The sequence below is a fragment of the Eriocheir sinensis genome, chromosome 11 (assembly GCF_024679095.1).
Source record: "Eriocheir sinensis breed Jianghai 21 chromosome 11, ASM2467909v1, whole genome shotgun sequence".
NCBI classification, from domain to species: Eukaryota; Metazoa; Arthropoda; class Malacostraca; order Decapoda; family Varunidae; genus Eriocheir; species Eriocheir sinensis.
In genome coordinates this window covers 14,210,789-14,238,490 of record NC_066519.1, presented here as the reverse complement: position 1 = coordinate 14,238,490, position 27,702 = coordinate 14,210,789, and the positions used below count along the sequence as shown (strand labels likewise).

General features: G+C 49.8%; 2 protein-coding genes and 1 long non-coding RNA gene across 5 annotated transcripts in view; 2 read left to right on the top strand and 1 right to left on the bottom strand.

Annotated features, from left to right (window-relative positions):
* LOC126996922 (D-aspartate oxidase-like) overlaps positions 1 to 27,702 on the bottom strand; it is a 44,787-nt gene that overhangs the window by 8,179 nt on the left and 8,906 nt on the right. Inside the window, exon 1 of one of the 3 annotated variants that reach the window (XM_050857861.1) lies at positions 1,331 to 1,492. The exons of 1 other annotated variant lie outside the window; for it this stretch is intronic. The gene's annotated coding sequence lies outside the window, so the exon portion shown is untranslated. Of the gene's footprint in view, positions 1 to 1,330; positions 1,493 to 27,702 lie in introns of those variants that run through there. One more of the 3 variants, XM_050857859.1, reaches the window with a different exon arrangement.
* LOC126996924 (D-aspartate oxidase-like) lies at positions 87 to 27,400 on the top strand. The gene is made up of 8 exons (XM_050857863.1): positions 87 to 294; positions 16,126 to 16,336; positions 16,751 to 16,874; positions 19,775 to 19,914; positions 22,904 to 23,060; positions 23,369 to 23,557; positions 24,744 to 24,836; positions 26,714 to 27,400. The coding sequence occupies exons 2-8, from the start codon at positions 16,128 to 16,130 to the stop codon at positions 26,825 to 26,827; spliced, it is 1,026 nt and encodes a 341-aa protein (XP_050713820.1). The 5' UTR covers positions 87 to 294; positions 16,126 to 16,127; the 3' UTR covers positions 26,828 to 27,400.
* LOC126996925 (uncharacterized) lies at positions 20,902 to 22,097 on the top strand. The gene is made up of 3 exons (XR_007751750.1): positions 20,902 to 20,995; positions 21,404 to 21,471; positions 22,084 to 22,097. It is a non-coding gene; the product is annotated as an uncharacterized LOC126996925 (long non-coding RNA).

The window sequence follows — 27,702 nt, the reverse complement described above, 5'->3', positions numbered from 1 at the left end:
CTCAAGTCTTAGATAGCAGCGGACAGCACGGTTGCATAAATGTTGGAGCCTGGGGGATGACGCACAGGCTGGCAATGGTTACGTGAGGCGCGGCGTGTGGCAGTCAGAACCTGATTGTATATGCTAGATATGACCCCGCGCAGCCCGGCCCACCCACAGTAGAGCGCGGCGCCGCTGACCAAGAGACGCAGTGAGTGGATTTAGTGGAGACGAGAGAGAAGTGTTGCGCGGTTAGTTGTCGCGGTGGTGGAGTACAAACAAGACTCGTGCGCTTGTCCTCGAAAGACACGGAAGGTATGTTATGGAGTGGGTGTGTTATTTGTCTATTCAGTGAGCGTACATTATTCCTTGCCTCTAACCTCAACAACAGTTCTCATAGGTTTATTATGGAGTGGGTGTGTTTCCTATCTATTCAGTGAGCGTACATTATTCCTTGCCTCTAACCTCAACAACAGTTCTCATAGGTTTATTATGGAGTGGGTGTGTTTCCTATCTATTCAGTGAGCGTACATTATTCCTTGCCTCTAACCTCAACAACAGTTCTCTTAGGTTTGTTATGGAGTGGGTGTGTTTCCTATCTATTCAGTGACCGTACATTATTCCTTGCCTCTAACCTCAACAACAGTTCTCTTAGGTTTGTTATGGAGTGGGTGTGTTTCCTATCTATTCAGTGACCGTACATTATGCCTTTGCCTCTAACCTCAACAACAGTTCTCTTAGGTTTGTTATGGAGTGGGTGTGTTTCCTATCTATTCAGTGAGCGTACATTATGCCTTTGCCTCTAACCTCAACAACAGTTCTCTTAACACTTTATCGAAGAATGAAGAGGAGAAAAAAATAGCTGCAGAAAATCATGAAGGACGTATGAGAGTGAAAGTTGGCGGACGTGGCCCCTCGTTTTATTTATTCTAGGAAGGCATTTATTATTATTATTATTATTATTATTATTATTATTATTATTATTATTATTATTATTATTATTATTTTTTTAGACGCAGAAGAGGCTTGCATTTGGGTCACATATGCTCAGCGGTCTTGTTTACGAATCTTAATTTTATGTTGCCGTTGGGATTCCTGGGAAGTTTTCGTTACAGTACTTATTATTGTTTGGGGTAATATCGCTAGTTATGTCGCAAGTCTCAGCGCTTTATTTTGTATTATGTGTAGTGTTAGTAACTGGATCGTGGTCGAGAGCAGGGAGTTCTCTTATAGCATGTTATTAGATGTATTTTTGTTACCTTGGCACGCTTTGTAATCTTTTATAGCGTTATTAGATGTATTTTTGTTAACTTGGCATATTTTGTAATCTGTATAGTTCATTTAGGCCTACCTCTGTATAGGGATGCTGCTGCCCTATGGAGTGAGATGCCACAGAGGCGTTGTTAACATCAGCAGAGAGGCCCAGTGGTTGCTACGCGGGGAAGTTCTGCCCAGGCTCTTCCTCAACCTGTCCCTCCCATCACGACCCTCCCCCCCTTCTACTCCCTGCTGTCACATTCAATACACGTGGTTCTCAAGACACTCTTCTTCTGTCTATCACACTCTCTATCATTACTCTCATGTTCTGCCCAAGCCCTTCCTCAACCTGGCCCTCCTTTCACGACCCTTCCCCCTTCTACTCCCTGCTGTCACATTCAATACACGTGGTTCTCAAGACACTCTCCTTCTGCCTATCACACTCTCTATCATTCTTCTTATGTTCTGCCCAAGCCCTTCCTCAACCTGGTCCTCCCTTTTGAACCCTCTCACTCCCTTCCTCTCCCCGCTGTCACATTTCATCTACGTGCTACACAAGACACTCCCAAGACTCTCACTCTCACACTCTCACACTCATTATCATTCTCTCATATTCTGTCCAAGCCCTTCCTCAACCTGGCCCTCCCTTCACGACCCTCCTCCCCCTTCTACTCCCTGCTGTCACATTCCCTTCACGTGGTAACTCAAGACACTCCCAAGACTCTCCCTGTTCCTCCTTCTCTCACACTCACTATCATTTTTCTTATGTTCTCCCCAAGCCCTTCATCAACCTGTCCTTCCACCCTTTCCTCTCCCTCCTGCCACATTCCCTTCACGTGGTAACTCAAGACACTTCTAAGACTCTCACTCTTCCTTCTTCTCTCACGCTCACTATCATTCGTCTTATGTTCTCCCCAAGCCCTTCATCAACCTGGCCTTCCATATGCACCCTTCCCTCTCCCTCCTGTCACATTCCCTTCACGTGGTAACTCAAGACCCTTCCAAGACTCTCCCTGTTCTTCCTTCTCTCACACTCCTTATCATTCCTCTCATGTACAGTAACCTACTTGTTTATCGCGGCGGTGCACACACTCCCTTTCACGTAGCATTATCTTGATGGAATTCCCGCTCACTCAAGTACTGTGTTTCATATTTGTTCTTGTTCCTCTTTTTCATCCTCCCCCACAACCTCATATCTCGTTATCTAAGCCTTCTTTACCCTTTTCGTCCGTAACACTGTCTAAATTTCTTCCTCTTCCTCTTCTCCCCCTCCTCTCCCTCCTATCACATTCCCTTCACGTGGTAACTCAATATCTAAATATCTCTCCTCTTCTTCCTTCTCCTCTTCAACAACCTTTCACGTCATTATCTTGAAATTCCTTCTACTCAAGTACTGTCCGTAACACTGTTCTTGTTCCTCTTTTTCATCCTCCCCCACAACCTCATATCTCGTTATCCAAGCCTTCTTTACCCTTTTCGTCCGTAACACTGTCTAAATTTCTTCCTCTTCCTCTTCTCCCTCCTCTTTCATAACCTTCTATCTCATTATCAAAGCCTCCTCTACCATTTTAATTCCGTTCGTGACAATATCTAAATATCCTATTCCTTTTCTTCCTTCTCCTCTTCAACAACCTTCTATCTCATTATCTAAACCCTTCTACCCTTTCCGTCCGTAACACTGTCTAAATATCTTCCTCCTCCTCTTCCTTCCCCTCTTCAACAACCTTCTAAGTCATTATCTAACCCTCTCTACCCTTTCCGTCCGTAACACTGTCTACAGATTTTCCTCCTCTTCTTCCTTCCCCTCTTCAACAACCTTCTAAGTCATTGTCTAACCCTCTCTACCCTTTCCGTCCGTAACACTGTCTACAGATTTTCCTCCTCTTCTTCCTTCCCCTCCTCAACCTTCCAAGTCATTATCTAAACCCTCTCTACCCTTTCCGTCCGTAACACTGTCTAAATATCTTCCTCCTCCTCTTCCTTCCCCTCTTCAACAACTTTCCAAGTCATTATCTAAACCCTCTCTACCCTTTCCGTCCGTAACACTGTCTAAATATCTTCCTCCTCCTCTTCCTCCCCCTCTTCAACAACCTTCTAAGTCATTATCTAACCCGCTCTACCCTTTCCGTCCGTAACACTGTCTAAATATCTTCCTCCTCTTCTTCACCCTATCTCATTATCTAAGCCTCAGTACCCTTCTTTGACGTAATACCTTCAATATCTCTTCCTCCTCCTCCTCCTTCTCTTCCGTCACTTTTTATCGCTGTCTCCACCACACAAATATCACTTTCCACCTCACTCTCTTATCGCTCCTCTTCCACTCCCTTCCCTAGAGATCTGTCGCACGCATGGTCTCCGGGTTATATATCGACCATTCAATCACTAACTCAACTGGTGAACCTGTACAACTTGTCTATGTTATCGTTCAGGCAGTACTTTATGTTCAGGCACTTCACTGCACAATAGACGTTATACCCAATCTTGTGCGAGGTCTGAGTCAGCCACTAACTCGCACACAACCTTCTTACTCCTTGCACCGCGCTGGTCTACTTGGGTTGGGACTTGGAGGCGAGGTAGAGAGCTTAGCAGCGACCCTCAGACGGCAGAGATAGCCTTGTCATCCAGTCCTTGAGCTGAGTTGAGTTCACGGTCGCGAGTTTCGTCTCTGTAACGGCACTCCCTTACAACAGTGTGGTTTGAGATCGAGAGCAGCTTCTGTTTTTTTTTTTGTCCTTTTTCCTCTTCACTGTCTGGGGCTCTTGTTTTCCTTTTTTTTTTTTTTTTTGTCCTTTTTCTCTGTTCATCCTCACACAATCATGGTTTGAGATCGAGAGCAGCTTCTGTTTTCCTCTTTTTTTTGTCCTTTTCTCTGTTCATCCTTACACAGTCATGGTTTGAGGTCGAGAGCAGCTTCTGTTTTCCTCTTTTTTTTGTCCTTTTTCTCTGTTCATCCTTACACAGTCATGGTTTGAGGTCGAGAACAGCTCTTGTTTTCTTCTTTTTTTTGTCCTTTGTCTCTGTTCATCCTTACACAGTCATGGTTTGAGGTCGACAGCAGCTTCTGTTTTCTTCTTTTTTTGTCCTTTTTTCTGTTCATCCTTACACAGTCATGGTTTGAGATCGACAGCAGCTTCTGTTTTCTTCTTTTTTTGTCCTTTTCTCTGTTCATCCTTACACAGTCATGGTTTGAGGTCGAGAGCAGCTTCTGTTTTCCTCTTTTTTTTGTCCTTTTTCTCTGTTCATCCTTACACAGTCATGGTTTGAGATCGACAGCAGCTTCTGTTTTCTTCTTTTTTTGTCCTTTTCTCTGTTCATCCTCACACAGTCATGGTTTGAGATCGACAGCAGCTTCTGTTTTCTTCTTTTTTTGTCCTTTTCTCTGTTCATCCTTACACAGTCATGGTTTGAGGTCGAGAACAGCTCTTGTTTTCTTCTTTTTTTTGTCCCTTTCTCTGTTCATCCTCACACAGTCATGGTTTGAGATCGAGAGCAGCTTCTGTTTTCCTCTTTTTTTTGTCCTTTTCTCTGTTCATCCTCACACAGTCATGGTTTGAGGTCGAGAGCAGCTTCTGTTTTCCTCTTTTTTTTGTCCTTTTCTCTGTTCATCCTTACACAGTCATGGTTGCAGATCGAGAGCAGCTTCATCGACACATACTACAAACCAGAGCCCGTGTTGTTAAACGTATCGATCAGCGTCTCAGTTCGCCTATTAAAAAGCCTCTTGTAGAAGTTGCTGGGGTTTCCATGGACTGTTTTGTGATCCTGATAGTTTTACTCGCCCTCTGCAACCTGAACTGAAAAATGACCAATGAAAACTCGGTTAATCTTCCCTGTGGCCTTAGGAGATACTCGTAATGGGAGTCAGAACTGGAAAATCACTCACAAAAACTCGGTTAATCTTCCCTGTGGCCTTAGGAAAGAGTCGTAAAGGGCAACGTTACCAGATTGACGTACTCAGCAATAGTTAGGCGTCAGAAACCGTTAAATACTATGCTCTGAGTACGATAATCTGGCAACGGTAATAATGGGACCCCGAACTGGAAAATCACCCAAGAAAACCCGGTTAATCTTCCTTGTGGCTTTAGAAAACAGTCGTAAAGGGAGGCCGATGCGTTTAAGAGCACGGTCCCAGATGTGATTCACTACCTACCAGCGCCTCATAGCAACACATATAAAAAAAAAATCCTAGTGGAAACAATTTAATTATCAACTGTTCTCCAAGTTATCAGTCGCCACGGGAGGAAACGAGTGTATATTGGCGGCACAGCAAATGACGCAAGGTAGTGAAGGTTGTCGCTATCGGTCTGCTCCAAGGACACGCTAACTGATTGTAGTGAGCCTGGGTCGTATTGCAAGACATTTCGCCGCCCAAGAACACATATTTGACAAGGCTTTCCTAGGACTTTTGGGCATTTCCAGGAGTAGTTCTTTGACCAGATGTATTACTAAACATTTTGTCGCTTAAGTTCACCTATTTGACAAGGCTTTCCTAGGACTTTTGGGCATTTTCAGGAGTAGTTCTTTGACCAGATGGTAGTTTGTCCTTTCTTCTGTACCATGAACGTAAAGAAACACTCATTAGAACTCAATTGCCTCCCTCTTTGACCTTTAGAAGTAGTTGATGTTAGAAGCGAAAGTGTCTTATATTACCAACCTCAGATAGGGCCATATTTTTAAACATTTCGCCCCCCAAGTACAACTATTTGACAAGGCTTTCGCAGGAGTTCTAAGCATTTCCAGGGGTAGTTTTATAACCCTGGTGGTAGTTGGACCCTTCTTCTGTACCATGAACGTAAAAGAACACGCATTAGAACCCGACTGATCTCCTTTTCGGCCTTTGGAAGTGGATGATGTGAGAGGTGGCAGCGTCTGATAATGCCGCCCATACTCACTCGTTCGCCTCCCACAGCCTAATGCTTCCCGGGGCCACAAAGGAGGTAAGTCGGGTTCTCAGGGCTGTTGTTCACGTTCATGGCGCCGAAAATGACCTCTCTTCTTCCATCTAAAATTGACCTCCTCCGTCCTAAACTGACCTCATCCGTCCGACATTGACCTCTCTTCTTCCATCCAAAATTGACCTCTTCCGCCCGAAATTGACCTCCTCCGTCTGACACTGACCTCTCTTCTTCCATCTAAAATTGATCTCTTCCACCCGAAACTGACCTCTTCCATCCGAAATTGACCTCATCCGTCCGACACTGACCTCTCTTCTTCCATCCAAATTTGACATCCTCCGTCCTAAATTGACCTCTTCCGTCCTAAGCTGACCTCTTCCGTGCTATGCTGACCTCCTCCATCTGAAATTGACCTCCTCCGTCCGAAATTGACCTCTTCCGTCCGATATTGACCTCTTTTTTTGGCAACTCCTGTTTGCTTTGGCAGGAGCAGCGATTAGCGGACTTATTATTTGTTGTTGTTGTTGTTGTTGTTGTTGTTGTTGTTGTTGTTGTTTGTTTGTTTATTGTCCTTGAGCTATTTCCTTTACCGTAATAAGGAGGTCGAGCTACGGTGGAGTGTGACCTTTCCTGGCCGGGCGATATCGTGTGTGAGGGAATGATCGATGTGATGTTCCTCGGGTTGTTATTCCCAGACGCTTCCACCTCTCACATCATCTATTTCCGAGGGCCAAAAACGAAATCAAACGGGTTCCAATGAGTGTTTTTTAGGTTCTCGGTACAAAAGAAGGGTCAAACTACCGCCAGGGTCATTAAATTACCGCGGGATATGCCCAAAACTCATACGAAAACGGTGTCAAATATATGTGCTTGTGCGTCGAAATGTCTAAGAGATCAACCGGGTTCTAATGAGTGTTTTTTAGGTTCTCGGTACAAAAGAAGGGTCAAACTACCGCCAGGGTCATTAAACTACCCCGGAAAATGCCCAAAACTCATACGAAAATGGTGTCAAATGTATGTGCTTGTACGCCGAAATGTCTAAGAGATCAACCGGGTTCAAATAGGTGTTTTTTTAGGTTCTCGGTACAAAAGAAGGGTCAAATCACCACCAGGGTCATTAAACTACCCCGGGATATGCCCAAAACTCATACGAAAACGGTGTTAAATATGTGTGTTTGTGCGCCAAATTGTCTAAGAGTATATGGCACCAAGTTGGAGCCCGCCAGAAGGATAAAACGAGATCCTTTCCATGGTGCGGGTAGGTGTGTGGTGTAAGGAGGCAGCGGTGACATGGGAGAGGTTGTACTAGGAGCGGGGAGGCAGTAGGGGCAGGGTTGGGGCTGTACCAAGGGCTGTCCTAGGAGCAGGGAGGCAGTAGGGGCAGGGTTGGGGCTGTACCAAGGGCTGTACTAGGAGCGGGGAGGCAGTAGGGGCAGGGTTGGGGCTGTACCAAGGGCTGTACTAGGAGCGGGGATGCAGTAGGGGCAGGGTTGGGGCTGTACAGGCGGTGGACGGGAGGGAGAGCAGCAGAGCGTGTTGATATCGCTCTGGGTTCCGGCTCACCGTGACTACTTATATGTATTGTTCGCTTCAATACCTCACATGCCCCGTAGCTCAGTTGGTAGAGCAACGGTACGATTGCACTCGCCGGTGGTCGCAGGTTCGATCCCTGCCGGGGCTACACTTTTAGGCACAAGAAACTAACGCCTCGATCGCCTTTTTCTTGCCTTACAGTTAGGTGAATGTTGCTTAGTGTTTGGAATAGTCCTTTTTAAGTAAGGCTTCTTAAGTGCATGCTTCAGTGGTATGCTGCGGCGCTTAAAATTCTCCCAGAAGGGGCAGGGTAGGGCTGTACTAGGAGCAGGGAGGCAGTGGGGGCAGGGTAGGGGCTGTACTAGGAGCGGGGAAGCAGTGGGGGCAGGGCAGGGGCTGTACTAGGAGCGGGGAGGCAGTGGGGGCAGGGTAGGGGCTGTACTAGGAGCGGGGAAGCAGTGGGGGCAGGGCAGGGGCTGTACTAGGAGCGGGGAAGCAGTGGGGGCAGGGCAGGGGCTGTACTAGGAGCGGGGAGGCAGTAGGGGCAGGGTAGGGGCTGTACTAGGAGCGGGGAGGCAGTAGGGGCAGGGTAGGGGCTGTACTAGGAGCAGGGGCAGTAGGGGCAGGGTGGGGGCTGTACTAGGGCAGGGGAGGCAGTGGGGGCAGGGCTGGGGCTGTACTAGGAGCGGGGAGGCAGTGGGGGCAGGGTAGGGGCTGTACTAGGAGCGGGGAGGCAGTGGGGGCAGGGTAGGGGCTGTACTAGGGCAGGGAGGCAGTGGGGGCTGGGCATGGGCTGTACTAGGAGCGGGGAGGCAGTGGGGGCAGGGGTGGGGCTGTACTAGGGCAGGGAAGCAGTGGGGGCCGGGCAGGGGCTGTACTAGGAGCTGGGAGGCAGTGGGGGCAGGGCAGGGGTTGTACTAGGGCAGGGAGGCTGTGGGGGCTGGGCTGGGGTTGTACTAGGAGCGGGGACGCAGTGGGGGCAGGGGTGGGGGCTGTACTAGGGCAGGGGAAGCAGTGGGGAGGCAGGGTGGGGGCTGTACTAGGCGCGGGGAAGCAGTGGGGGCAGGGTGGGGCTGTACTAGGAGCAGGGGAAGCAGTGGGGGGCTGGGTAGGGGCTGTACTAGGAGCGGGGAGGCAGTGGGGGCAGGGTAGGGGCTGTACTAGGGCAGGGGAAGCAGTGGGGGCAGGGCAGGGGCTGTAGGGCAGTGGGGCAGTGGGAGGGGAAGCAGTGGGGGCAGAGGGGCTGTACTAGGGCAGGGAGGCAGTGGGGGCAGGGGTGGGGGCTGTACTAGGAGCAGGGGGCAGTGGGGGCAGGGTGGGGCTGTACTAGGGCAGGGGAAGCAGTGGGGGCAGGGGCAGGGCTGTACTAGGAGCAGGGGAAGCAGTGGGGGCAGGGTGGGGCTGTACTAGGGCAGGGAGGCAGTGGGGGCAGGGTGGGGGCTGTACTAGGAGCGGGGAAGCAGTGGGGGCAGGGTAGGGGCTGTACTAGAAGCGGGGAAGCAGTGGGGGCAGGGTAGGGGCTGTACTAGGGCAGGGGAAGCAGTGGGGGCAGGGCAGGGGCTGTACTAGGGCAGGGGAGGCAGTGGGGGGCAGGGTGGGGGGCTGTACTAGGGCAGGGGAAGCAGTGGGGGCAGGGTGGGGCTGTACTAGGGCAGGGAAGCAGTGGGGGCAGGGCAGGGGCTGTACTAGGGCAGGGGAGGCAGTGGGGGCAGGGTGGGGCTGTACTAGGGCAGGGAGGCAGTGGGGGCAGGGGTGGGGCTGTACTAGGGCAGGGAGGCAGTGGGGGCAGGGTGGGGGCTGTACTAGGGCAGGGGAGGCAGTGGGGGCAGGGGTGGGGGCTGTACTAGGGCAGGGGATGCAGTGGGGGCTGGGTTGGGGCTGTACTAGAAGCGGGGAAGCAGTGGGGGCAGGGTAGGGGCTGTACTATGAGCGGGGAAGCAATGGGGGCAGGCAGGGCAGGGGTTGTACTAGGGCAGGGGAGGCAGTGGGGGCAGGGGTGGGGCTCTACTAGGGCAGGGGAAGCAGTGGGGGCAGGGCAGGGGTTGTACTAGGAGCGGGGAGGCAGTGGGGGCAGGGTAGGGGCTGTACTAGGGCAGGGGAGGCAGTGGGGGCAGGGCAGGGGCTGTACTAGGAGCAGGGGAAGCAGTGGGGGGCAGGGTGGGGGCTGTACTAGGGCAGGGAGCAGTGGGGGCAGGATGGGGGCTGTACTAGGGCAGGGGAAGCAGTGGGGGCAGGATAGGGGCTGTACTAGGAGCTGGGAAGCAGTCGGGGCAGGGTGTGGGGTGTACTAGGGCAGGGGAAGCAGTGGGGCAGGGCAGGGGTTGTACTAGGGCAGGGGAGGCAGTGGGGGCAGGGTGGGGCTGTACCAGGGCTGTACTAGGAGCAGGGAGGCAGTAGGAGCAGGGTTGGGGCTGTACCAAGGGCTGTACTAGGAGCGGGGAGGCAGTAGGGGCAGGGTTGGGGCTGTACCAAGGGCTGTACTAGGAGCAGGGAGGCAGTAGGAGCAGGGTTGGGGCTGTACCAAGGGCTGTACTAGGAGCGGGGAGGCAGTAGGGGCAGGGTTGGGGCTGTACAGGCGGTGGACGGGAGGGAGAGCAGCAGAGCGTGTTGATATCGCTCTGGGTTCCGGCTCACCGTGACTACTTATATGTATTGTTCGCTTCAATACCTCACATGCCCCGTAGCTCAGTTGGTAGAGCAACGGTACGATTGCACTCGCCGGTGGTCGCAGGTTCGATCCCTGCCGGGGCTACACTTTTAGGCACAAGAAACTAACGCCTCGATCGCCTTTTTCTTGCCTTACAGTTAGGTGAATGTTGCTTAGTGTTTGGAATAGTCCTTTTTAAGTAAGGCTTCTTAAGTGCATGTTTCAGTGGTATGCTGCGGCGCTTAAAATTCTCCCAGAAGGGGCAGGGTAGGGCTGTACTAGGAGCAGGGAGGCAGTGGGGGCAGGGTAGGGGCTGTACTAGGAGCGGGGAGGCAGTGGGGGCAGGGTAGGGGCTGTACTAGGAGCAGGGAGGCAGTGGGGGCAGGGTTGGGGGTGTACTAGGGCAGGGGAGGCAGTTGGGGCAGGGCAGGGGCTGTACTAGGAGCGGGGAGGCAGTGGGGGCAGGGCATGAGCTGTACTAGGGCAGGAGGCAGTGGGGGCAGGGTGGGGGCTGTACTAGGGCAGGGAGGCAGTGGGACAGGGGGCTGTACTAGGAGCAGGGGGAGCAGTGGGGGCAGGGCAGGGGGCTTTACTAGGTGCGGGGACGCAGTGGGGGCAGGGTAGGGGCTGTACTAGGGCAGGAGGCAGTAGGGGCAGTGGGGCAGGGTGGGGGCTGTACTAGGAGCAGGGAGGCAGTGGGGGCAGGTGGGGGCTGTACTAGGGCAGGGAGGCAGTGGGGGCAGGGTGGGGCTGTACTAGGAGCGGGGAGGCAGTGGGGGCAGGGTAGGGGCTGTACTAGGAGCAGGGAGGCAGTGGGGGCAGGGTAGGGGCTGTACTAGGAGCGGGGAGGCAGTCGGGCGGGGTGGGGCTGTACTAGGAGCGGGGAGGCAGTGGGGGCAGGGTAGGGGCTGTACTAGGAGCGGGGAAGCAGTGGGGGCAGGGTAGGGGCTGTACTAGGGCAGGGAGGCAGTGGGGCAGGGAGGGGCTGTACTAGGAGCAGGGGCAGTGGGGGCAGGGTGGGGGCTGTACTAGGGCAGGGAGGCAGTAGGGGCAGGGTAGGGGCTGTACTAGGAGCAGGGAGGCAGTAGGGGCAGGGTAGGGGCTGTACTAGGAGCGGGGAGGCAGTGGGGGCAGGGTTGGGGCTGTACTAGGAGCGGGGAGGCAGTGGGGGCAGGGTAGGGGCTGTACTAGGAGCGGGGAGGCAGTGGGGGCAGGGTAGGGGCTGTACTAGGAGCGGGGAGGCAGTGGGGGCAGGGTAGGGGCTGTACTAGGAGCAGGGAGGCAGTAGGGGCAGGGTAGGGGCTGTACTAGGAGCAGGGAGGCAGTAGGGGCAGGGTAGGGGCTGTACTAGGAGCAGGGAGGCAGTAGGGGCAGGGTTGGGCTGTACTAGGGCAGGGGAGGCAGTGGGGGCAGGGTGGGGCTGTACTAGGGCAGGGGAGGCAGTGGGGGGCTGTACTAGGAGCAGGGAGGCAGTGGGGCAGGGTGGGGGCTGTACTAGGGCAGGGAGGCAGTCGGGGCAGGGTAGGGGCTGTACTAGGAGCGGGGAGGCAGTAGGGGCAGGGTAGGGGCTGTACTAGGAGCAGGGAGGCAGTAGGGGTAGTGTTGGGGCTGTACTAGGAGCAGGGAGGCAGTAGGGGCAGTGTTGGGGCTGTACTAGGAGCAGGGAGGCAGTAGGGGCAGTGTTGGGGCTGTACTAGGAGCAGGGAGGCAGTAGGGGCAGGGTAGGGGCTGTACTAGGAGCAGGGAGGCAGTAGGGGCAGGGTAGGGCTGTACTAGGAGCATGGAGGCAGTAGGGGCAGGGTAGGGGCTGTTCTAGGAGCAGGGAGGCAGTCGGGGCAGGGTGGGGGTTGTACTAGGGCAGGGAGGCAGTGGGGGCAGGGGTGGGGGCTGTACTAGGGCAGGGGAGCAGTGGGGCAGGGTGGGGGCTGTACTAGGACAGGGAGGCAGTGGGGGCAGGGTGGGGGCTGTACTAGGAGCAGGGAGGCAGTGGGGCAGGGGTGGGGGCTGTACTAGGGCAGGGAGGCAGTGGGGGCAGGGTTGGGGCTGTACTAGGGCAGGGGAGGCAGTAGGGGCAGGGTGGGGCTGTACTAGGGCAGGGAGGCATTAGGGGAAGGGTTGGGGCTGTACTAGGAGCAGGGAGGCAGTAGGGGCAGGGTTGGGGCTGTACTAGGAGCAGGGAGGCAGTAGGGGCAGGGTAGGGGCTGTACTAGGGCAGGGAGGCAGTGGGGGCAGGGTGGGGCTGTACTAGGAGCAGGGGAGGCAGTGGGGGCAGGGTGGGGCTGTACTAGGGCAGGGAGGCAGTGGGGGCAGGGTGGGGGCTGTACTAGGGCAGGGAGGCAGTGGGGGCAGGGTTGGGGCTGTACTAGGAGCGGGGAGGCAGTGGGGGCAGGGGTGGGGCTGTACTAGGGCAGGGGAGGCAGTGGGGGCAGGGTAGGGGCTGTACTAGGAGCGGGGAGGCAGTGGGGGCAGGGTAGGGGCTGTACTAGGAGCAGAGAGACAGTAGGGGCAGGGTAGGGGCTGTACTAGGAGCAGGGAGGCAGTAGGGGCAGGGTAGGGGCTGTACTAGGAGCAGGGAGGCAGTGGGGGCAGGGTTGGGGCTGTACTAGGAGCAGGGAGGCAGTAGGGGCAGGGTAGGGGCTGTACTAGGAGCAGGGAGGCAGTAGGGGCAGGGTAGGGGCTGTACTAGGAGCGGGGAGGCAGTGGGGGCAGGGTTGGGGCTGTACAGGCGGTGGACGGGAGGGAGAGCAGCAGAGCGTGTTGATATCGCTCTGGGTTCCGGCTCACCATGACTACTTATATGTATTGTTTGCAACAGTACTTCACATGCCCCGTAGCTCAGTTGGTAGAGCAACGGTACGGTCGCACTCGCCGGTGGTCGCAGGTTCGATTCCTGCCGGGGCTACACTTTTAGGCACAAGAAACTAACGCCTCGATCGCTTTTTTCTTGCCTTACAGTTAGTTGAATGTTGCTTAGTGTTTGCAATCCTCCTCCATAAGCAAGGCTTCTAGGGTGCATGCTTCAGAGGTATGCTCCGGCGCTTAAAATTCTCCTGCCAGCGTAAATATGAGCTCCTCATGATGCTGTGCTTTTGCTACGTGGTGTCAGGTCAAGGCCCTTCAGCACACGAGTCTTACAGGCTCTGGACTGGGAGTTTGGAGCCACTAAAAAAACAGTACTTTACACAGCGACGATGGCTGTGTGTCACGAGGGGAATGTGCTTGTGAGAATCTTCTCTGAAGGAAGTGTTCCAAATGCCTTGGAAGTGACTGGACAAGGTCCAAAGATTCACCAAAAAGTAACAAAACCAGTGGCGCCAACTTGAAAGTAACAAAACCGGTGGCGCCAACTTGAAAGTAACAAAACCAGTGGCGCCAACTTGAAAGTAACAAAACCGGTGGCGCCAACTTGAAAGTAACAAAACCGGTGGCGCCAGCTGAAAGTAACAAACCCGGTGGCGCCAACTTGAAAGTAACCAACGCGGTGGCGCCAACTTGAAAGTAACAAAACCGGTGGCGCCAACTTGAAAGTAACAAAACCGGTGGCGCCAACTTGAAAGTAACAAAACCAGTGGCGCCAACTTGAAAGTAACAAAACCGGTGGCGCCAACTTGAAAGTAACAAAACCGGTGGCGCCAACTTGAAAGTAACAAAACCAGTGGCGCCAACTTGAAAGTAACAAAACCAGTGGCGCCAACTTGAAAGTAACAAAACCAGTGGCGCCAACTTGAAAGTAACAAAACCGGTGGCGCCAACTTGAAAGTAACAAAACCAGTGGCGCCAACTTGAAAGTAACAAAACCAGTGGCGCCAACTGAAGTAACAAAACCAGTGGCGCCAACTTGAAAGTAACAAAACCGGTGGCGCCAACTTGAAAGTAACAAAACCAGTGGCGCCAACTTGAAAGTAACAAAACCGGTGGCGCCAACTTGAAAGTAACAAAACCAGTGGCGCCAACTTGAAAGTAACAAAACCGGTGGCGCCAACTTGAAAGTAACAAAACCGGTGGCGCCAACTTGAAAGTAACAAAACCGGTGGCGCCAACTTGAAAGTAACAAAACCGGTGGCGCCAACTTGAAAGTAACAAAACCGGTGGCGCCAACTTGAAAGTAACAAAACCGGTGGCGCCAACTTGAAAGTAACAAAACCGGTGGCGCCAACTTGAAAGTAACAAAACCGGTGGCGCCAACTTGAAAGTAACAAAACCGGTGGCGCCAACTCCAATGACATCCTGACGTCCAGCCTCGCTATACGTGTCTCACTTTGGCCACTTTACCAGATAGATTGGTGTTATCAGCAAACTGCGGTCATTCAGCAGGAAACTGGAGGTCTGTTTCAACATTTTAATGAGATACTGGAATATTAAGATCGCTGGACCATGTGCATACATCTTTTTTTTTTTTTTATAGGTGCTGCCTATACATGGTGCCAGTAGACTTCCTTGAGGGGTCTCTTGGGCGGCCCCAGCCCGTTAGTGGCGCGGGTGAATTTTATTTGTAGTGGCTGCCGTGATATATCACTCTAGCTTGGCCCCGAAGTCGCTGAAGTTAGGGCTGATTGAAGATCTGGGCAGCGTGTGGGTAATCTTCCGACACACGCCAATGGTTGATAACTGTCAGCGTGCATCGATGGGACTCGAACCTAGGTCCCCGGGCTCACCGCGCCTGCACGCTGACCACTAGTAAATTTACTTCCCGTGAATGGAGCTGCAGTTTTATTTCTCAGATTTGAGTTTTTTGTGATGAGAAGATGGTAACAGTCAGTATGTGAATCGCCTTAAAAGGGAAGGTGCATGAAGGCAAACTCAAGTCTCGTTCTTATCTGAGATAAGATTAAGCCAAGAAGCCACGGAGGTATCAGTTTGCTGTCAGTGAGTGTTCTCGGAAGAACAGACGATTACGGACAATGATTATTTACTGAGCAACTGGGAGGCTTTCGAGAAGCATGTGCATGACTGTGTCGGTCAGATGATAACCTGAAGGCCACTGGCGCGGACATGGATGGCATCGAAAGAGGCGAAACGGTGTGCTGCATTCATGAACTGTGCACCGGAGGGCGTGTGGCGGAATGAACGGGGCGGGGCGGCAACGCGTGACAAACAGCCAGACCAAAATGATCCACTGCACGCTGGAGGGAAATAGCCCTGCATCACAAGAACAGCAGCCATATCAAGATGACGCCCGCAAGCTAGGGGGGAATAACACCGACTCTACCATGAGGATATAAACCATAAAACCATTGCAACATAAAGGAGGAAAACTGAATTACGTACTTTTTTTTGTTTACAACCTCCGCACGGCGCCTGCACCAACACATGCAGTGACAGCAACATGCATAGCGTTATCATGATGAACCGGGCACACGCAGGGAGCGACTGGTGCCATTGATTCGAGCTAGTGTGTGTCGCGCTGCCTTCCTTCCTTTCCAGTTGGGATTGTTGACTTCAGTTCGAGGGGAGGCAGAGCGCGCCTTGAAACCCTACTCTAAACGTTGATTCTGGGTCCGTATTCTGAGACGCTTTCGCGGCTCTCACTACAAGTATTTCTAGAGGCCACAAAGGATTGACTGATTGATAGTTTATTGATCAGTCGGGTTTTCATGAGTGTTTACCACATTCACGGCGCAGAAGGCGTGTTGAGCTATCCCGAGACTTATCTAACAACCCAAGAAAATACCCACAACCTCTACAAATGCCTTATTGAATGAAGTGAAGAAGAGTGTGTGTACCGCGAAATATTTGAGAATACGAGGTCTATATTCTTGCGCACACGACTTGGAGTTAGTGGAAGCCTAATACTGTTCTTGTGTGTCCATGCAGCAATGTCCCAGCGCGGCGCGGGGGTGCGGGTGGCGGTGGTGGGCGCGGGCGTCGTGGGGCTGACCACCGCCACGCTGCTGCAGGAGGCGCTGCCGGGGGCCTCCGTCACCGTCCTGGCCGACAAGTTTGGCCAGGAGACGACCAGCGACGGGGCGGCGGGCATCTTCCGTCCGGGACTCCAGTTTCGAGGGGATAATGAAGCGGATGCGAGGTAAGGGATGGAGGAGTTGGCAGAGGAATGCTGAAGTGTTTGTGTGCATGTGTTCTTAACCTTTTTTTCCTTTTCGTCTTTATCCACAAGTTGCCTCTGACGACTGTAATCATAACCTTCATTGTATACACTTTTAGAGCCTTTCAATGTAATCAAGTGGGTGACTTCCCGAAATTGGTCATCCTTCCGACTGACCTCTCCCCTCTCGAAACTGACCTCTCTCTCCTCCCGAAACTGACCTCTCTCTTGACCTTTCTTTTGAACACACCTATACTTCTTTTTTATAGGAACAGTGATTAGCGGGCTTTTTTTGCTTCCATTTATTTTTGCCCGTGAGCTGCTTTACCGTAAACAAAAGTGACTCCTACATAAGCACTCCTAACTTTGGCTAACACGAATCCCCTATATTTGCAGACGGTGGCTGGCGGACTCCTACGGTTACTACAAGAGAATCCTCGAGTCCGGGATAGGAGCCGAGGCCGGAGTGAAGAACCTCTCGGGGTACCACTTCTCCAACAAGTACCCCAAGATCGTCTGGGTAAGAGAACACCAAAGCCCCTATTCTTAAACCGGTAGCAGCGACGGGCCAAATTTGTGGCTTTACCGTGTAGCAGCAACGGGCCACATTTTTGCCATGATATAAACCCCAAAAAAATAGGTGATGCATAAACTGATCACAAATGCGTTGATATATATTATGAAGTGGTTTGCGAGAGCGATGATTTTTTTCTAATTAATTCGCTTAGAGGGGCCCTTAACCCGGTAGCTGCGGGGGTCATGTTTCTTAGGTTAGGTTAGGTTAGGTTAGGTTAGGTTAAAGGCCCCTCTAAGTAAAATAATGAGAAAGAATCATCACTCACGCAAACCATTTCATAATATATATCAAGGCATGTGTGATCAGTTTATGCATCATCTATTTTGGGGGGTTTATATCATGGCAGAAATTTGGCCCATCGCTTGTATACGGTAAGGCCGCAAATTTGGCCCATCGCTTGTATACGGTAAAGCCGCAAATTTGGCCCATCGCTTGTATACGGTAAAGCCGCAAATTTGGCCCATCGCTTGTATACGGTAAAGCCGCAAATTTGGCCCATCGCTTGTATACGGTAAGGCCGCAAATTTGGCCCATCGCTTGTATACGGTAAAGCCGCAAATTTGGCCCATCGCTTGTATACGGTAAAGCCGCAAATTTGGCCCATCGCTTGTATACGGTAAGGCCGCAAATTTGGCCCATCGCTTGTATACGGTAAAGCCGCAAATTTGGCCCATCGCTTGTATACGGTAAGGCCGCAAATTTGGCCCGTCGCTGCTACCGGGTTAAGAAACATGATCCCCGCAGCTACCGGGTTAATCGTCTCGGCATGCACCTCACTTCACCTGATTGAAAAGCCTCTCGTGGAAGTTGTTGGGCTTTTCATAAACTGTTCTGTGATCCAATGTGATGGTTGTACACGCTCTCTGCACCCTGAACTAGAAAATGAAGAAATGAAAATATGCAGAAGTCGGGTAAAACTATCACCGGGATCACAAAACAGTCCATGGATATCCCAGCATCTTATAATAATTGCCAGACGCTTCCACCTCCCACGTCAGCTATATCCAAAGGCCGAGGAGATTAATCGAGTCTCCATGAGTGTTTTTTCACGTTCATGGTACAGCATAGGGGTCAAACTATCACCAGGGTCATTAAACTAGCCCAAAACGCCTTCGAAAACCGTGTCAAATATGTGTGCTTGCGCGCCGATATGGTTAAGAATGACCCCAAGCCGGAGACCACCAGAAGGATAAAACGAGATCATCTCCAGGGTGCGGGTAGGTGTATGGTGTACGGAGGCAGGGGTGGCAGGGGAGGTGCTGTACTATATGGAGCAGGGTGGAGGGCCATATTTTTAAACATTTCTGCGCCCAAGAACACGTAATTTACTAGTCTCTCGTGGGAGTTTAGGGCATTTCCAGGGGTACTTTTATGACCCTGGTGGTAGTCTGAGCCTTCTTCTGTGCCGTGAACCTAAAAGAACACTCATTAGAACTCGATTAACCTCCTTTTTGGCCTTTGGAAATAGTTATACCAACCTGAGGGCTGGGTAGGGGCTGTACAGGCGGGGACGGGGGACGGGGGACGGGTAGCAGGTGTCGATAACGTAAACTCACGCTCACCATGACTACTTATCTGTATTGTTCCTGACAGTACCTCACATGCCTCGTAGCTCAGGTGGTAGAGCAACGGCAAACTGCAACTCGCCGGTGGTCGCAGGTTCGATTCCTGCCGAGGCTACATTAACTTTTAGGCACAAGAAACTAACGCCTCGATCGCCTTTTTCTTACGTTTCGTCTTTACCTCTGGGAATGCCGAAAACACCCACGAAACTCTAGTCAATTAGGTGAGCTTGGGCGTCGAAATGTTTAAGATATGACCCATCCTCCTTGACCCCGCTCTTCCTTTTCCTTACTAACTAACTAGAGTCCCCTTTTTCTACCCTCTATCATTTCTCCCTTGTCCTCAACGTAAACAGAGCCGATCTTAGTCATTTGTTCCCAATCTTCCTTTTCCTTAATAGCTAGAGTCCCCCTTTCCTACCCTCTATTTCTCCCTTGTCCTCAACGTAAACAAGATCGATCATAGTCCTTTGTCCCTGATCTTCCTTTTCCTTCCTAACTAGAGTACCTATCTTCTCTCCTCTACCATTTCTCCCTTGTCCTTAACGTAAACAGAACCCAATCTTCCTTTTCCTCCCTAACTCGAGTCCTTGTCTTCTCTCCTCTACCATTTCTCCCTTGTCCTCAACGTAAACAGAACCCAATCTTCCTTTTCCTCCCTAACTCGAGTCCGTGTCTTCTCTCCTCTACCATTTCTCCCTTGTCCTCAACGTAAACAGAATCGATCTTAGTCCCTTGTCCCTGATCTTTCTTTTCCTTCCTAACTATAGTCCGTGTCTTCTCTCCTCTACCATTTCTCCCTTGTCCTCAACGTAAACAGAATCGATCTTAGTCCCTTGTCCCTGATCTTTCTTTTCCTCCCTAACTCGAGTCCTTGTCTTCTCTCCTCTACCATTTCTCCCTTGTCCTTAACGTAAACAGAATCGATCTTAGTCCCTTGTCCCTGATCTTTCTTTTCCTTCCTAACTATAGTCCTTGTCTTCTCTCCTCTACCATTCCTCTCTTGTCCTCAACGTAAACAGAATCGATCTTAGTCCCTTGTCCCTGATCTTTCTTTAACGTAAACAGAATCGATCTTAGTCCCTTGTCCCTGATCTTTCTTTTCCTTCCTAACTATAGTCCCCTTTTCCACTCCTCTATCATTTCTCCCTTGTCCTCAACGTAACTGCTATCATAGTCCGTTGTCCATACTTTTCCTTTTCCTTCCTAACGAGATTCCCCTTTTCCACTCCCCTGTCATTTCTCCTTTATCCATTACGTTCTTGATGTCCTTTATCCCAGAACGCCTTGCTCAAACCACTTCTGGAAGAGTACCGAGAGTGCACGGAGGACGAGCTGAGGTTCCACGGCTACAAGTACGGCACCTTCATGACCACAATGCTGACGGAGTGCCGCAAGTTCCTCCCCTACCTCACCCGCAAGTAAGTGTGCATGGGGGAAGCAGAGGTGTAGGAGGTCAGGTGAGGTCCGGGTGCTCAGAGGCTTCGGATTCTTACTACGACCACCGTTACCAGATTATCGTACTCAGAGGATCGTATTTTTCGATTTCTGACCCTTAACCTGGTACCTGCGGGGATCATGTTTCTTAAAGGCCCCTCTAAGCGAGAATAGTGAGAAAAAATCCTCACTCACGCAAACCATTTCATTATATGTATCAACGCATTTGTAATCGGTTTATGCATCATCTATTTTGGGGGGGGTTATATCAAGGCACAAATTTGGCCCGTCGCTGCTACACTGTAAAGCCACAAATTTGGCCCGTCGCTGCTACACGGTAAAGCCACAAATTTGGCCCGTCGCTGCTACACGGTAAAGCCACAAATTTGGCCCGTCGCTGCTACACTGTAAAGCCACAAATTTGGCCCGTCGCTGCTACACGGTAAAGCCACAAATTTAGCCCGTCGCTGCTACACTCTAAAGCCACAAATTTGGCCCGTCGCTGCTACACTGTAAAGCCACAAATTTGGCCCGTCGCTGCTACACTGTAAAGCCACAAATTTGGCCCGTCGCTGCTACACTGTAAAGCCACAAATTTAGCCCGTCGCTGCTACACTCTAAAGCCACAAATTTGGCCCGTCGCTGCTACACGGTAAAGCCACAAATTTGGCCCGTCGCTGCTACACGGTTAACAATTGCAAAAACACACCAGAAACTAACGATTGTAACGATAACTATAAATGAATCTCGTTATTGGGGTGCAGGAGACAGTTTTGGGGTCTAAAATCGGTATATATGAAAGGTTAAGGAAGACGATCTGGCACCTCTGACTACGACTGTTTTTAAGGGTCATAGAGAGGAGTTTATAGCATGTTTTCTTTCTTCAGCGGCATGGCGCAAAGTCTTTTAAGGCTACATATCACTAAGGTCAAGAATAAGGCTGTATACTGTTTATCTGAATACAAGCACGTCTCCTGAAGGTTCCCATATCACTAAGGTCAAGAATCCGACCATAATGTTTATCTGAATACAAGCAAGTCTCCTGAAGGTTCTCATATCACTAAGGTCAAGAATCCTGCTGTAATATTTATCTGAATACAAGCAAGCCTCCTGAAGGTTCTCATATCACTAAGGTCAAGAATCCTGCTGTAATATTTATCTGAATACAAGCAAGCCTCCTGAAGGTTCTCATATCACTAAGGTCAAGAATCCTGCTATAATGTTTATCTGAATACAAGCAAGTCTCCTGAAGGTTCTCATATCACTAAGGTCAAGAATCCTGCTGTAATGTTTATCTGAATACAAGCAAGTCTCCTGAAGGTTCTCATATCACTAAGGTCAAGAATCCTGCTGTAATGTTTATCTGAATACAGGCAAGTCTCCTGAAGGTTCTCATATCACTAAGGTCAAGAATCCTGCTGTAATGTTTATCTGAATACAAGCAAGTCTCCTGAAGGTTCTCATATCATTAAGGTCAAGAATCCTGCTGTAATGTTTATCTGAATACAAGCAAGTCTCCTGAAGGTTCTCATATCACTAAGGTCAAGAATCCTGCTGTAATGTTTATCTGAATACAAGCAAGTCTCCTGAAGGTTCTCATATCATTAAGGTCAAGAATCCTGCTGTAATGTTTATCTGAATACAAGCAAGTCTCCTGAAGGCTCTCATATCACTAAGGTCAAGAATCCTGCTGTAATGTTTATCTGAATACAAGCAAGTCTCCTGAAGGTTCTCATATCACTAAGGTCAAGAATCCTGCTGTAATGTTTATCTGAATACAAGCAAGTCTCCTGAAGGCTCTCATATCACTAAGGTCAAGAATCCTGCTGTAATGTTTATCTGAATACAAGCACGTCTCCTGAAGGTTCTCATATCATTAAGGTCAAGAATCCGACCATAATGTTTATCTGAATACAAGCAAGTCTCCTGAAGGTTCTCATATCATTAAGGTCAAGAATCCGACCATAATGTTTATCTGAATACAAGCACGTCTCCTGAAGGTTCTCATATCATTAAGGTCAAGAATCCGACCATAATGTTTATCTGAATACAAGCAAGTCTCCTGAAGGTTCTCATATCATTAAGGTCAAGAATCCGACCATAATGTTTATCTGAATACAAGCAAGTCTCCTGAAGGTTCTCATATCACTAAGGTCAAGAATCCGACCATAATGTTTATCTGAATACAAGCAAGTCTCCTGAAGGTTCTCATATCATTAAGGTCAAGAATCCGACCATAATGTTTATCTGAATACAAGCAAGTCTCCTGAAGGTTCTCATATCATTAAGGTCAAGAATCCGACCATAATGTTTATCTGAATACAAGCAAGTCTCCTGAAGGTTCTCATATCACTAAGGTCAAGAATCCGACCATAATGTTTATCTGAATACAAGCAAGTCTCCTGAAGGTTCTCATATCATTAAGGTCAAGAATCCGACCATAATGTTTATCTGAATACAAGCAAGTCTCCTGAAGGTTCTCATATCATTAAGGTCAAGAATCCGACCATAATGTTTATCTGAATACAGGCAAGTCTCCTGAAGGTTCTCATATCATTAAGGTCAAGAATCCTGCTGTAATGTTTATCTGAATACAAGCAAGTCTCCTGAAGGTTCTCATATCACTAAGGTCAAGAATCCTGCTGTAATGTTTATCTGAATACAAGCAAGTCTCCTGAAGGCTCTCATATCATTAAGGTCAAGAATCCTGCTATAATGTTTATCTGAATACAAGCAAGTCTCCTGAAGGTTCTCATATCACTAAGGTCAAGAATCCTGCTGTAATGTTTATCTGAATACAAGCAAGTCTCCTGAAGGCTCTCATATCACTAAGGTCAAGAATCCTGCTGTAATGTTTATCTGAATACAAGCAAGTCTCCTGAAGGCTCTCATATCATTAAGGTCAAGAATCCGACCATAATGTTTATCTGAATACAAGCAAGTCTCCTGAAGGCTCTCATCCCCGCTTCGCAGGTTCACAGCGCGCGGAGGACGGATGGAGCGTCGCCACCTGGACAGTCTGGAAGAACTCGCGGACCACTACGACATCGTGTGCAACTGTTCCGGCTTCGGGGCCAAAGAACTCTGCCAGGACTTGACAGTGACGCCCATCAGGGGACAGGTGTTCAAGGTGTGTGCGGGGAGAAGGAGCAAGAAGAAGAGGAGGAGGAGGAGGAGGAGGAGGGAGCCACTAACATATCCATAAACTAATAATTACGTAAGGTGAACGCTGAACAGATAATATTAGCTGCTTTGGAGGTTCGTGGTGCAGTGGTTAGCATGCCTACCTAGGAATCAGCGGGCCCGGGTTCTTACTACAGGGTCAATGGCTAATGCGACGGAACTGAGTGCCGCGGCTACGCGCAGCTATAGCGTAACCCCCAAAACTTTACCTTTACCTGTCGCTGACTGAACCTTCCCTTGTCTGACCCGCCACAGGTAAAGGCGCCGTGGGTCAAGAACTTCTACTACGAGGACTACGACGCGTACATCCTTCCGGGGTTCGATGCCGTCACGCTGGGCGGCACTAGGGAGTTCGACTGCTACGACGCCGAGGTGAACAAGTACGACTCGCAGAGGATATGGGAGCGGTGCGTGGCTGTGGTGCCCTCGCTGAAGAACGCCGAGGTGAGGAACGGCCAAGCATATTCCCGAGCTGTAGCAGTGTTCAGGACCCGGCTTGATTTAGGATAGGTTAAGTTAGGTTAGGTTAGGATAGGTTAGGTTGAATTAGAGTAGTTCCCTCATAGAATAACGCCGAGGTGAGGAACGGCCGAGCATATTCACGAGTTGTAGCAGTGTTCAGGACCCGCCTCGATTAAGGATAGGTTAGGTTAGGTTAGGTTAGGATAGGTTAGGTTGAATTAGAGTAGTTCCCTCATAGAATAACGCCGAGGTGAGGAACGGCCGAGCATATTCACGAGTTGTAGCAGTGTTCAGGACCCGGCTTGATTTAGGATAGGTTAGGTTAGGATAGGTTAGGTTAGGTTAGGATAGGTTAGGTTAGGTTAGGTTAGGTTAGGTTAGGTTAGGTTAGGTTAGGTTAGGATAGGTTAGGATAGGTTAGGTTAGGATAGGTTAGGTTAGGTTAGGTTAGGATAGGTTAGGATAGGTTAGGTTAGGTTAGGTTAGGATAGGTTAGGTTAGGTTAGGTTAGGTTAGGTTAGGTTAGGATAGGTTAGGTTAGGTTAGGTTAGGTTAGGTTAGGTTAGGTTAGGTTAGGATAGGTTAGGTTAGGTTAGGTTAGGTTAGGTTAGGTTAGGATAGGTTAGGTTAGGTTAGGTTAGGTTAGGTTAGGTTAGGTTAGGATAGGTTAGGTTAGGTTAGGTTGAATTAGAGTAGTTCCCTATTGAAAAACGCTGAGGTGAGGAACGGCCGAGCATATTCCCGAGTTGTAGCAGCGTTCAGGACCCGGGCTGGTTTAGATTAGAATAGTTATGGACGAGTTGTTGTGGGGGTAATGGCTCGGGATCGCTGTGTACCATCTTATCTTGACAATCTTATGCAGCTTAGCGTTCAATAATGACCTCAAATCAGCGTACAGAGGTATAATTTGAAAGGTGCGTCTGTCCAGTGCGATCATTAACCTTTCAACATAGCTATTACTCGCATTCCCTTCCCCACTTGTGTAGAAAATATTAATACCACCATCACCACCACCACCCACCATCACCACCACCATCACCACCACCACCCACCATCACCACCACCACCCACCACCACCACCATCCACCATCACCACCACCACCCACCATCACCACCACTACCACCACCACCACAACACCCTGACGCCCCCACCTCCTCCTCTCCCCAGGTGCTGCGGGAGTGGGTCGGGTGGCGCCCCTACCGGCCCTTCGTCAGAGTGCAGAAGGAGACCATCACCTTCCCCAGTGGTAAAACCCTCAAGGTGAGCTGTTTGGTCCTCCTCCTCTTCCTCCTCCTCCTCCTCCTACTCTTGTTCTTGTTTTTTGTTTCTTTTCTTGCATCGCTTCTTTCATATGTGTTCCTCCTCCTCCTCCTCCTCCTTTTGTTCTTCTTTTTCTTGTTCTTCCTCCTCTTTTTCGATCTCTTCCTCCCTATCTGATTCTTCTCCTCTTTCTTTTTTTTGGTTTTATTCTTGTTTTTGTTTTGTCTTTCTTCTTCCATCGATTCCTCCCTATCTGATCCTCCTCCTCCTCCTTCTCCTCCTCTTGTTTTTTCTATCTTTTCCTCCATTTTTTTTCCTCCTTGGATTCTCGCGCAAACATTATATAGTTGTAAGGGAGTCGCCTCGTAATCCCTATAAACACGACGCCAAGTGACATGCAGTTATCTCTTTCTACTCTGCCGTTAATGTATAGGAAGGAAGTGGACTGGCGTAGTGAGAGAGGTGAAGGGTGTCCGAGGAGGGGAGAAGGGGAGAGAGGGAAGAAGGGAGGAAAGGAAGAAGGGGAGGCAGGGGGGGGGGTCTACGAGAAGCGGGGGTCCTGTATAGCCCTGATTCAGATACGGTCCTTATCACCTTCTAATCTTGCCGCGAGAAGGGTTACCATATCGGGCGGGGACCTATACGATGTGAGGGGGCTCGTGCCGGATCAATAACAAACACATGGCGAGATAAGGTTCCCGCTACAACACTAAGAGCCGATTTCACAGTCCAACACAGTGTCTTCGTAACAGCCCGAAACAAACAATAGAATCCCATACAATTCAAAATGGTGAGGTCTTCGATGCCACACTAAATACACAAGACTTTTCCTGTATAGTTTCATCAAATTCGTGAACTTAAATATAAACACCAGACACTATACAAGGAAATTTCGAAGGCTCTGGTATTGGTTTGGGAGCTTACTAACCCATCATGGGGAACTGTGAAACTGGCCCTAAATCGATTAAATATATTTCTTAAAGGATGAAGATGATTAGGTTTATATGATGTGAACACGGGGCCGTATTTTAAGACACCATCGCTTCTCACATCAACTATTTCTGAAGGTCAAAGAGGGGATCAATTTGCTTTTCATGAGTGTTTTTAAGGTTCATGGCACAGAAGAAGGGTCAAACTACCACCAGGGTTATAAAACTACCCCTGGAAAGGACTACAGCTCCTACGAAAGCCATGTCAAATATGTGAACTTGGGTGACGAAATGTTTTAAAATACGACCCCATTGTGAAGTAGCAACACAGACATAGACACAGGTAATGGTGGATCACAGGTGGATTAATTATAGCCACCGTACACTAAACTAACCAAAGAGTCACGCTGATGAATACAGTAAATCGTTGCAATATATTTCTTACAGGATGAAGATGATTAGGTTTATATGATGTGAAGCAGCAACACAGACATAGGCAGAGGTCATGGTGGGTCACAGGTGGACTAATTATAGCCACCGTACACTAAACTAACCAAAACGTCACGCTGATGGATAAATGGAAGTTGGAGTTAGTCAATGTTACGTTGGAGAAAGGGTGAGGGAGGGGGCGGGGCTGCTTCACCAATTTAAGGGGCTATCACACTGCGCAAATTTTCCGTGGATCTTCAGTCAAACCACGATTTCCGCTGGCGTGGTTCTCATATTTCCGCGGTTTTCTGACATGTCCACGATCTTCCAAAGCTAGGGTAGATTTCACCGAAGGACGACGGTATTACTCACCACCATCAGCAGCAGCAGCAATAACAAGAAACAAATGAGAACCACGCTAGCGGAAATCGTGGTTTGACTGAAGATCCACGGAAAATTTGCCCAGTGTAATAGCCCCTTTAGTGTACGAAGACCATAGTTCCTCTTTTTCCCCTCCAGGTGGTGCATAACTACGGGCATGGTGGGTACGGCGTCATGACCGCCCCTGGTACGTCCATGCACGCCGTCCAGCTGGTGCAGGAGACGCTCAGAGGTCACCGAGCCAAGCTATAACTTCGTCTTCTTATGTAACACTACTACGACAGCTATTACTACTACTACGACTACTACTACTACTACTACTACTACTTTTTTTTACAACAAAGGAGACCGCTCCAGGGCACAAAAAAAAAGGAAACAATAATAAAAAAAAGCCCGCTACTCGCTGCTCCTAAAAAGAATCCAAGGAGGTGGCCGAAAGAGGGGTCAGTTTCGGGAGGAGAGGTGTCCTACTACTACTACTACTACTACTACTACTACTACTACTACTACCCCCTAGCAACGATTGGTCCTACAAGTAATCAACCGTCCCTCTTCCCTCTCTCTTCCCCTCAAGCCTTATAATGTTGCGTAAAAAAGGAAATATGACTGTGTTAAGTTTTGGTAATGGAATATATATAGCGACTGGTTTTAACTAAGTATATTCTATCATTTTCCTATACTTGTTGAATATACTAGGTCATGCTTCGGTTTAGTATGATCAAAAGGGTCATTAGTTTTTCTTTGTGTGTAATGTTAAGTATGAATTTAATATGAACTGTATACAACTGCTGTGCCTTCGTTTTAATAAAGTCTTCCATTCATCAACTGCTCTCTCCGTAGCCAAAGCTAATCAATCGCCCTGCATGTGTGTGTGTGTGTGTGTGTGTGTGTGTGTGTGTGTGTGTTTAACCAGGAATGTCGTAATACAACCAGTTTTAGCCTGTCCACACACACACACACACACACACAGCGATCAATAAACACTCTGTCTCGCCGTTAACAGAGTCCTGTTTATGGCGGATCAGATTCTGGACGAGACGAGTTTTATATTAATTACTTACATGGTGTCCGTGCTTTTTTTTATATTCTTACAGTGACCAGGCGACAGTCTGGACTTGAGTGATAAA

Bases quoted from the DNA above. Each gene is read 5' to 3' on its own strand.
- LOC126996924 (XM_050857863.1), top strand. From the start codon at position 16,128: ATGTCCCAGCGCGGCGCGGGGGTGCGGGTGGCGGTGGTGGGCGCGGGC. The intron at 16,337-16,750 runs GTAAGGGATGGA...CTATATTTGCAG, and splicing joins GATAATGAAGCGGATGCGAG to ACGGTGGCTGGCGGACTCCT. The intron at 16,875-19,774 runs GTAAGAGAACAC...CCTTTATCCCAG, and splicing joins AGTACCCCAAGATCGTCTGG to AACGCCTTGCTCAAACCACT.